This window comes from Patiria miniata, unplaced genomic scaffold (assembly GCF_015706575.1).
Source record: "Patiria miniata isolate m_02_andy unplaced genomic scaffold, ASM1570657v1 HiC_scaffold_1, whole genome shotgun sequence".
NCBI lineage: Eukaryota > Metazoa > Echinodermata > Asteroidea > Valvatida > Asterinidae > Patiria > Patiria miniata.
In genome coordinates, this window is record NW_024037047.1 from 26,867,807 (window position 1) to 26,879,556 (window position 11,750).

The 11,750-nt window shown below is 40.2% G+C and overlaps 1 protein-coding gene across 1 annotated transcript; it reads right to left on the bottom strand.

Moving 5' to 3' along the window:
• Nucleotides 1–2,162: 2,162 nt before the first annotated feature.
• LOC119727139 lies at nucleotides 2,163–7,456 on the bottom strand. The gene is made up of 5 exons (XM_038199008.1): nucleotides 7,126–7,456; nucleotides 6,339–6,521; nucleotides 5,463–5,633; nucleotides 4,659–4,858; nucleotides 2,163–3,548 (listed from the first exon to the last, which is right to left on the bottom strand). Exons 1-5 carry the CDS (start codon nucleotides 7,219–7,221, stop codon nucleotides 3,239–3,241), a joined length of 960 nt encoding a protein of 319 aa, XP_038054936.1. The 5' UTR covers nucleotides 7,222–7,456; the 3' UTR covers nucleotides 2,163–3,238.
• Nucleotides 7,457–11,750: the final 4,294 nt, after the last annotated feature.

Sequence of the window (11,750 nt, forward strand, 5' to 3'; positions counted from 1 at the left end):
TTGATTGCCAAATTGATCGTTTAGATATCGATCATAGCTCTTTGTAAATGTTCCGTTTACAAAAAAACAGCAGCTGTAGGAGTCTCTTCTGGGTGATCCTTCCCTAAACAATTCCCTGGTTCCATTTCAAGAAAACCAGCAACTGTAGGAGAACCCTGGACAAAGACTTTGCCTCCTTTGTGCGATCCTTCGGGAGCTGTTTAGGTTTTGTTTTCTGTTGTTGTCCTTTAATTTGTATGTCTTGGTTTTTACTGTTTATCCCGAGAAAACAAGTATATGTACCATTTTCTATTTAAGTTGGTATAATGGCAATGCTCACTTCGGCTTCCAGGACGCAATGGATGTAAAAAAAGCAAAGTAATCAAATGGATGTATAATTCATTATGTTTTACTTAGATTTGTACTAATTGATTGCCAATTTGATAACAATGCGTTTAGACGTATTGATCCTAGCTCCTTGTAAATGTTCCGTTTAAAAAAAAACAGCAGCTGTAGGAGTCTCTTTTTGGGTGATCCTTCCCTAAACAATTCCCTGGTTTGGGGCTTTTTATTTTTTGCTTAGATTTGTATGAATTGATTGCCAAACTGATAACAATGCGTTTAGACTTATTGATTATAGCTCCTTGTAAATGTTCCGTTAAAAAAAAAGCAGCTGTAGGAGTCTCTTTTTGGTGATGCTTCCCTAAACAATTCCCTGGTTTGTAGGTTTGACAAAATTACGATTGAAAAATGGGTCACATTTGCCTGAGAAAGTTGAGGGATGTTATTTGTAAAATATCACTTTCGGCAGGTGATTTTGTTTTTGTGTTTAACAAATATTTAACCAATGTAATTGGCTAACCCACCAAAACTTAACATGATATGAATAGATGAAGGACAAGACAATAATTAAATTGTTTGTTTGAGAAATCCCAGTGATGTCAACTCACATGTCATTTTGCCCTGAATTTCTTTGATTTTTACACTGTTTTCAATGGGGCTTGAATCGGTGCGGTGTATCCTTCATTTGTTCAGTGGGCGGGACCTGGGGAGGGCAACATCATACAAAGGTGATAACAAGTTGCGCAAACAAATGCTTCCAAATCTTAAGGGACCTGATAGGCAATAAAGAAATAATAATGGTATAATTGTTGAGAAAAAAAACGGGGCGGGGGTCATGTGGTGGGTGAGAGGGGGGAGAAAGGAGCTGGAACTCAACTAACGCCCGTTGGGGGCGCCTTATAGCTGCATATATATGGCAGGCGGACACAGAGGGTCTTTTTGCAGGCTAGGTCCGTATCAAACTCAGACATTTGTTTCTCCCTAGTTAGGCCTACACAGTACATGCAAGTAGCAGTGGGAGAAATCAATGATTTCAAAATCCGGTTATCCAAATTTGTTTTATATCAAACCCAATAACTGTTATCCTATTTCATCTCGCAGTCTGACAGTCTTGCCAACAAAAAGTGACGAGTGAGGTGCCGCGTGTAATGCCCTCTCAATGATTGGGTATGCATATAGAGTGTACATGTAGCTTACAGGATTCAATAACCACCGGGCCTTGACAAAACACTCCAGAGTTAAAAAAAAAATGGTTGGGAACTCTCTGATAAGCCTTCCAATGGGCAGGCTATTCAAAAATAAAGAGACCGCTAGCAAGTGAATGCACAGTTAGAGATCAAGGAGCAAATTGGGGGATGTTCAAGTTGTTTTCTTGGGCTCTGTCGCAAAAAAAATAAAAAAATGGACGGCTTATTCTTTTTTTTAATGTAATTTTTAGAATATCCTGTCTCCAAAATCGAAACCGAATAGTGGAATTCAAACCGAATTTTAAAAAATCCGGATTTAAATCCCACTACAGTAGAGTCTCGTAAACTCGTTCGGACCTAGCCAAATTGTTTGTTATATAAATTGTGTATTAAGAGGAACATCAGTCCCATTCATTGTGCACATAAATGCACAGTCGGGACTATGGCTTTATGTTTGTTATAACCAGAATTTTGTATTAACAGAGTTTGTACAAACGAGATTCGACTGTATTTTCATCACCGTTGAGGGGAACTTGTGGATGTTGCTCTCTAATAGTCTAAACAGTTGAACTTCTTTCGATACTTTAATACTCTATTTTATACTCGTGTAGCCTAATGTCAGTCTATAACTTAGAATTATGTATACGCACTCTGTTTATTTAGAGTTTTTGGAGTGAAATTTATTAACATCAGCACTGACAGCACTCGTCAGTTAAATGTACACATCTTGTAATACAGTACAAAATTACAAAGCTGAATTTTCCACTGGCTTTAAACAAAAAAAATTATATATAATTGTGGACGGAATTTGTTATGTACATGGCTTTAGCACAACCGAACCTGTTTATAATGGACAGCTGTGGCGGCCGAGGAAAATGTGGCCAGAATAGACAGCTTTTCATAGCCTATAAATAACCAAGAAATATTGAAACTTGTTATTACAATTTCTGCCAGGTTTTGATAAGTCAATAGTTAGTCCTTGGTCTCCTGGGAATGGACATTGTACAAAGTTGGGGTAGTTTATTAAGTAGTTTGCTAGATTCCATCAAAAACAGAAAACTTGCCATCGTTAGCGGTGCTCAATTTTCTTCCAAAATTAGGGGACAAGTTAGAGCAAGAACTATTGTGAACCATAGTTCGATTAAGTTAGCCTGAACTGTCTAGTCGATGATGATTGGACTACTCTAGACAACTATTCAGGACTAGCCTACTACAGCTTGTCGCTCCATGTTTTATAGCTGGTTATCAATAGTAATTTCATAGCATAGTGCAGAGGAGACTAACTACATGTATCAGCAAAAATGGCGGAAAACAAAACTGTGAGTGCTAAATTTCATTTTCATTGCACAGTTTTTCCATGTTAGTTTACAATTACATGTATGTCACTTTTGTCACTGTACATTAATATTGGCGATTATGTAAGATGTCCTAAACTATACACAATCACTTTTATTTGTGTAAATAAAGAGAAACAACAAGTGTTAAATAATTGTGCGCCGCCATTTTCCGACGGTCATTGACAAGACAACAGTTTGACTAGAGTCGTTTGCACTTCAACTTTAGTGCGCATTGCGCTAAGTTCGTCACAAACCAACCACTAGTTAACCACTGGTCCTTGCTCGAAGTTGCCCAGGGCTGGCGGTATTTTGACAGGTCGGCTGTGCTTTCATTAAAAAAAACAATAACATATCATACAGTCGTATTTACAGTTGAAAAGAAACTGAAAAAGCTTATATAGAAATTGGCTTTCCGCTGGCATAGGTTTGATACTCGGTGTTGTACATGGAAGGAACGGAGAAGGTCTGCTTGGGACCAGATTTGGGGATGACCCAGGGCGTGTCGACGGGGCAAGAGAACAGCTCCCGGTTCTTGGGGTCCGAGGGAGTGACGTACGAGGTGGTCATGATGGACTTGATGCCGTTGTGGGGCACGCGGGGGAACTTCTCGGGCCAGCGGACCGGTTCCTTGATGGCAGTCTTGAAGACCATCTCGTCGCGCATCGGCGGCCGCTCGCGGGGGACGGAGTTCATTGGCAGCGGGCTGATGGAGAGACAAAAAAACAGAAAAGTTGTAAATACATGTATTCACATTAACCTGTGCTGAATGGTTCTGGAAAGTCAATGAACTCTGGTTTAATACCGGATTTGGGTTTTAATGTCTTGATCTAGCCAGTACCGATCGTGGGCAAGCATGGTCACGTTGCAGCGGTTGCAGAGGGCGCCAACAACAAGATGAATCAAATGCAATCGTTCGGAACTTTGGCACTTGGATATTCCACTCACAAAGAAATTACTCGCAAGTAGTCGAGTACTCACGAGTCGTTAACCAAATTTCCATAAAAGCAGAAGAATGACATATGTTAGTATGACGTGAAGTAACTTACAAGCAAATAGCGTGCAAGTCAAAACACATACTTCAGCACTGAGACATCCTTACTGTGCGATGTTTTGGGTCATTTTACTTGAAAGTTTTCTTTTTTGGGACGAATGGAATTCTAGGGAGAGTGAGGTGGAGGGAGTAATTCCCTGTTAGCAGGGGACGAATTAAGCCGTGAACCCTAATCCCTCGACTGCTACTCGCGAGTACCTGCTTCTACTCGTGCCAGGATGAGTACTCGAGTAGATGAAAAACCACTAGTAGAACTATAACTTAGGTAGCATAAACTACTCGCGAGTACTCGAGTAATTGAGTTAATTGCCCAGCAGTAATTCGGGCGATTCACAATGCAGTGCGCCACAAAGAGTTTGCCATGGAGAGTCCCTTTTTCAAGTTTACGGTCGACAAAACATGGCCCATTTGAATGAGTGTCAGTTGACAACTTGAGCTAATTTGATTGGGGCATAGCGTTCTGCCGCCTCAAAAAAAAAACACATTGATAAAAAGAAAGCAAAAGAGCAAACAGATACTCAAAGCATACCTATAGGAAACTACTGACTGGAAAAACGAACAATTTCAAATGTCCCACGCTGTGAATTTGTCGACCATCTCCCACAATGCACTGGGAAAAATGAACTCTTCGTGGCAAACTCTTGGTGGCGCACTGCGTTGTGAATCGCCCGAATTGGGACCATCTACATAAGCTGGACAAAATCCAAATCCAGTCCTGGACCAAGACTACTTTGACAACTGAAGGAGAACACTTAAACTCACTTGTGTTTGGTACCGTGACCCCAGGCCTGAGGGTAGTCCTCGCATCGCCAGTAGGTGGCAGCATCTTTCTTCGGGTAGCCTCCCAGCTCATGCCGGCTGAAGCGTTTGTGGGCTTGGTGGGAGGTGGGCACGTAGGGGTCTAGCAGCTGGAGGGCGCCGTCATCACGGACCAACGAGGGCTTGTACTTGGGCAAGTTGTCCTGGAGAGGCAAAACCAAAACTTGGAAATAATTCCTTTCTTTTGATAACATCATACACAGCTGCAAATCTGAGCCGAGTTGCAAAATTTCATAACTCATGTGCAAACGGACAAGTGTTCAATCTAGGAATCACAAGCAACTCCTTGGGCTGTTTACCGTACCTTGATACAGTGTGCTTGTATTTGGTAGGATAAATTACAAGAATAGCTACAAATAACTGACTAACAAAATTAGAAGCACTGTATGGCCTTCTGAGACACCAGTCCTTCTGATTTGAAAATCACAGGCATGTGCTTGTGAAAAAAGGCACACCTGGATTTTTCATAGCGTGTGTTTTTTCTAGGAGTGTGGTTTTCTAGGTGTGTGATCTGAGGTCCAGGGAAATTCAGGCATGCAATTATTCACACTTCTCGGGAAACTTTTAAGTGTGCGATGGTGTGGGGGTGTTATCACAGAGACACTGTCAAATTCTCTGAGTTTTTCCTGGTTTTTTTTTGTGCTTCTCTCCAAATGCCCTTCTCTCCAAAAACTCCTTTTCAAGGTTTTCCCGGATTGCCAGGGTGGCTGGGAACCCTATGTTTCATGTTAAAGATTTGGACCTTACCTTCATCGGCGCCGGCATGCTCTTGTGGTGGTCTATCAAGTCGGTGGTTTGCGGCTTCATGATGGTGTTGAAGTCGACGCCAGGCTGGGTTCGCGCTCCCTTGAAGTTCGCCTGGACCTCCGACTCCTGGTTGCCCATGGTCAGGGGCTTCCTCCACGGCCGATTTTGAAGCTGTGGGGATAAGAAGGCGAGGCATTTTTTTAATGAATTCTGCTTACCCTTTTTTTTTGGGGGGGGGGGAAATGGATCAGTTTAGTTGGTTTATTACTAAACGTGAAGAATTCAAATGCCAACCAAGTTAAGCCACTCCAAAATATTTTTTTTTAAATGAGAAAAAAAAAATCCATTGTCTGTAAACAACTTCGAATTCAAATGTTCAATTTTAAAACGTGGTTTAATGAAAACAATCAGTGTACATGTATAAAGAAATAGGCCGAGTGTCCTTTTAACTCCTCCCCCACCCCAAACATATGAAATGGATCCATCTTGCTTTGTTTTGCATCTGAACATACAATGTCAGTATTTTCCTTAATTACAATGTACTCAATTATGTAGTTTTTAATCACACAATAAAAACAAGATCAATACAAGTTTCTACTATATTGAATATATGAATTCTATTTTTATTTCAAATTAAAAATTATTTTCTCCTTAAAAAAATGTATTTTCCCCCTCCATTTCGATAATCCCCAAATGAAATATCCCCTAAAATAAATGTTTTTTTTTCTGCTTTCTATCCTTAAAACTTGTTTCCTTCCTTCAAATGTCCAGTCACAATTTGCAACTGAAACCTTGTTACTAAATGTTAGATGTATCTTGTTTTCTTTTTGCTTTTCATCCTGAATACCTTCGTGAATCCAAAATACTTCTACTCACTTTTTCCCGCATGTCTTTGTTGTAGTGAGCGTTCCAGTGACCCGGTGCCTTCTGGTGCTGCGGGTTGCCCAGTATCGCGTCATGGTGTTTATAATCGTGTGTCTCACCCGTTGTGGTCGTGTAGGGCTTGATGATCTCATCCTGTTTGGCCAACTCTGGAGGCAAGGGATTGTTGACTGTTGTCTGCAGACATAAAAGGGAATAAATATCATGGTTAAATTGGAGAAAATACAGCAAATTGACATCCTCAAAACTACCCTCTGTGCTAAATCATGAAGCATTTTAGTCCTTCAGTAAATAAAGCAGTGTAAATAAGAAAAAACTTTAACTACCTGCATACCCCCATATTGAATGGTCAGGAATTGAAAAATTATAATACTAAAAATTAATAGTATCATGATACTGTAAACATGCCAAACAACTGCATTTTCAGGATTTATGTGAGTGAAATATTATATACATGTAGCTGGAAAAAAACCCATAATAGTTTGTAATATGTTTACATGATACATGATACACATCAAAGAATTTACCCAGTGACGTTGATAAGAAACCTTTTCTGATCAACATCCTTTTTATGACTAGCTCTCCTTTACACAAAATTTAAACTTCATGATTGACATTGTTGGCTAAGCCTAAGTAAAAACCTGGCCCTGCCGATCGTTAAATTTCTAGGCCTAATTCTCTGAATGGTGGCTCTTTTCTCACAATTTTCTTCTTAGTGACATTTTATGGTGAGGGAAAGGCAGTAAAATCTCCCCCAGTCATGACAGTGATGCAAACTCACCTTGAAATCCGAAGCTGGAAAGTAATACTCTGGTCGGTAGTCGAGACCACGTCCCGAACTCGTCTTGTGCAAGTCAAATCTTCTCTCTGAAGGCATCTTTGTGAATTACCGAATTCGGCGAATACGTCTTTCGTTTCTCGCGTTGTCTAAACTTCTGTTGCACCAACTTAACAACACTAAAATTGCGGGAAATTAGTTCATTATGTGACAGAGCAGTATTAACGTTACTACATGTACTGTATTGCTTACAACATGTGCAATCAATGCTATCAAGCCGATCTCGTTAGTAACACAGCGTACGCCTACGTCTCCCGTATCATTATTTGTGTACACAGTACGTAAACAACAAAATCTTGGCAACGGGACAAAACAGAAAAGGGCGCCGCCAACAGTTGGTTGGTGTCAAGCGCGCTGTTGAGGGCGATATTTTAGTAAACTCTTGCACTTATTTCAGTGCACGGACAATAAATACCAATTCACAACGGGTTTCTTGTCAACTTCAATTCGGTTCCCTTTGATAATGTGATTAGTATTGGAACAACAGTTTTGTCGAATTTCTTGTATGGCACCTATAAAGCACCATTTCGACATGCTGTGAGAAGTAAGTTACGATTCGAATCGCATTTATTACTAAATGACAAAAATGTTTTGGCGGACAGCACATGCAGACGTCAAATTCGGGACCTGGCGGGCCGATTTCAGGGGGAGTCAACTTATTTTTCTGGGGAAAAGGAAAGTAATTAAGCCTAATATTGAAATTTGCTTACAATTACACTCTGCCTGCATATAGCGATACGATGACGTCACGTCTTTCCCGTGTTTGTATGAAATGTTTTGGTTATGGAGGGAACAAAAATCCGAAATATTTGACACTGAGTTATTTAATCAATCGAGTTACTCAAATAACCATAAAAAAAAACTAACATGGAATAATCTTTTTCAGTGACTTATGGTGCAAAATTTTCGCCCTCTCTATCGGCTGGTCTTGCTGGGACGTTTCTGATAAAAACAAAAAAAAGGAACTAATTCGTAGTCCTATGACTGAGGACCAGCCTCGTCCACAACCTCGCTTCCAATAGTAAGCCCTGGATATCAAATGTTCTTCCGACGGTATCCGGATTAGATACCGCAATTAGCAAAAAACTGGACTCGTGTATAACGTGTTTTCACGTCCACACCTTCTCAACAAGAATCCTTCACTTTTTAATTTGTTCATTGTATTAGAAATGTGATACTGCATGTTGACTGCAGATTGTGACATTTCAACTTTGAAAAACATCGTGTTTTTGCATCAAATTCACGCCATGTTCACTCCGCGACGAATTGATTGTGTTTTAACGCCAGACACCACATACAAAAAAAGCGCTGATGTTAAGCACAAGACGGCATCAGACTACATAAAAGCATGTTCAAACATTTTGCGCATGCTTACTGCTCGACAGTCGACAATCTGGGAACGAGGTTGTCTGAGGACAAACCTACTTATTGGTGTCATGTATTTGAAGCAAGCAACACGTCGAAGCTGTTAAAAAAAGAAAAAAAATAATTTAAAAAAGAAAATGCATACATTTGCTGATTGAATCGATATAGAGGGCGCTTCGAATACCGGAACATTGACCTTTTTTTGGTGTTCATGCATAAAACAGGCCAATGATACGATGATAGATGGTCTAGCACTTGCCAAAACAAAAGTGCAGTACATGTATAACTGACTGAAACAATGTTGCAAAGGTTAATATAATGTCACCATTTGCATCTGTTTCGTATAAATCAATATGATTCGCATGTTGAACCTGTTTCAATTTATCTACATCACAAATCCTTGTCGAGGTGTCAGCATTCAAGTGATTGTATCACAGTTAGACCTAAGTAAAGCTTTATTTAATTGGTCTAAATCTGAAATAAATTGTGCTGATAGCCTCATTAGCTGACAAGAAGCTTATTGATTACAACATAAAAGTTTTGTTCTCTTTATACCTGCAGCGCTAAAAAAAAATGTAGGCCTGTACCTGTTTGTTGTTTGTCAAAAACATGGTTTCTGTCGATTTGATTAATTTTGTTCGGGGAGCCTCAAAATTAAACAAGGAATTCGGAATTTGGACCGGTGCGAGGGAAAAATTCGGCTATCGATAATCGCTATAACGTCAATTAATCACGGCAGGTGACTCGTTGAAATGGAACATTGCGGAGCCGCAGGTGGGCCAGATTGATTCAATTGGTCGTTAAAATACGCCGGTGTTTCACAGCACTCGCCAGACAGATGAATTTGCTTTGCAGTCGTTTACAAGTTTTGGATGACACAATGCCTTAGCAGACGCGACAGTGCTTTGAAAACAGGTAAGATTCGCATGAACGCATGTAGTTAAATTTAACACTCCTCCTATATACATTCTACGCAAAGTTGTCATTTTAGTCAAAATCAAATTAATCAAGTGACTGTTTTTAACGGCTCCCAGCTTACAAAAAAAACACACCTAGGATCGACTGCCTGTAACTGTGTATGTAACTTGATACAGCCATGCTTTGACTTAAGCCAGCTGTGCCTACCACTTGCCTGCTTTTGTCTGGTGATTGAATTTGACTAGTCACAGCTGCTTGCTTGATGATGTGATCTGACTAGACTGTTGATGACTAGCCTGTGTAAAAGGCATGGCAGGGGAAGAGGATTGATTTGTTTGACTGTCTGTGACTATTGAGACAGCGGGAGGGTTGGCAAGGCATGATGAACCCCACAAAGCAAGAACAACGTTATTGAACATGTTTGGTCACTTTGACAGAAAGGAAAATGCTGGTGTTTGGATTTTTCTTTTGGCCACACTTACGGCGGCCAGCTTCCCGAGAATATGTCTATACTTTTGCATCAGCAAGGGTTCAAGTGATGGAGTGATAGGTCCGTCTTGTTTTTAAGTATCCAGAAGAGAATTGTTAATGCAACACATTTTGCATTCGGGTTTAAGTCGACAATCTGCACTTCAGGAAATCTAGAATTTCGACAGTGACATTTCTAAATTCATCGAATTGACAGTTTTGACGCCATGCTCGCCGGACAAAATATCTTCATAATGTAAAATACCACCACCATCTTTGAAGTAAGATTTTGGATGCCAGTTTTGTAGATTAAGCAACTAAGTAGGCCTACATGGTATGCCTGTGGATTTTCTTGAAACAATCATATGCCTAATACAATACACACTTGTCTTAACGATTACACAATTCCTTACTTTTTGGCACTAACGGATTTTTTTTGCAAAAGGGAAGTGCTATCTTATTGTGCTGAACCAAAATCTAATGGCAAATATGATTCCATAATATCATTGTTTGAGCAAGTATTGGTACTTCTGTGTCCCTGATCCCGGCGCCCTGGTCGGAGTGTTTGTTATCGATCCCTGGAGTGCCGACACTTGGCGTTTATCTGTACAACGTGTTCAGGCAATCAACAACCAAAAGACCAGCCAAAAAGTTGAGATTGGTACAACGTGTAGTAGGATATTGTGTGGTCAAGTATCACTATAGGGTGAGATATGGGGATAATTTAGGTGTCTACTCCAGGGTTGTTCTTTGATAAGGGAAATGGAACAAGTATATCATAAATATTGGAACGAGAGGAAGGCATATTTACATTTCAAACTGATATTTATAGGTATCATTCAAATTATGCAAGTCATGGATAGGATCACATTATTCTTTCCTCAAGTGTTAGGTCATACCTGTTTTATTGGATGATTTTGTTCCCATAAAAAACAATGTGCATTTTTTTTAATGCGCATGCGCACTCGGGAATGACAAGCGTTATGTCACCAAATACACCAACACTGGAAGCAATTAGGGAGAAAATTATGGGATAAGGCCAAGCTTTGTGCACTTGATGCTTTTCTAGACTTTCTCACAATTTTCGAGATTCTTGGAAGAAGACGATTTACTGTGCTGTTGAAAACGTCGTTGCGCTGCTATAAGAACACAAGTTTCTGCAAACAGAGCCTCCATCTATTTCAAGAAGTATGCACCGCAAAGAACACGCTAAGTTCGATCACTGAGAAAGAATTTAATTTTAAAAAACCACTCAAAAATGACACAGGCAACAGTAGTCATCTTCAGGCGCGCGAACGAGCAATATGAAGCTCAAATTGAAATGTCGCTCTATGTCACAAACTGAACTTAGAAACCTGACGATTTAGAGAGAAAAGTATCTAAAGTGTTGGACTGACGAATTTGGAAAAAGGCATTTCTGGAGATGCCGTCTCGTCCAAAGTTTCAACCACTGTCGAATTGGGTGAGTGTACCCTATTTGGGGAGAAGTGGGCTACACTTCACGTTGTCAGGGAACCGCCAACATTATGAAAGGCTGCATGGATGGCTCTGTTTAATATGTGTTCGGGCTGGACAGCCCAAAATTAGTGGAGCGCCGGAACGGCAATCCGGAGGTCGTAGGTTCAACCCCTTTTTTTATGTTATGTTACTAACTAGTAAATTCAGCAACACCATAAGTCTGAGTTATCGATTAATAGGTTAAACGATCGATCCAACCGGCCAATCACAGGATCGATAGATAGGCTTGTTGTAATCGATGGCCTGTTGACACAGAAATAAAGTCCACATTTGCATTCCACTCGAAGGCTAAATGGGGG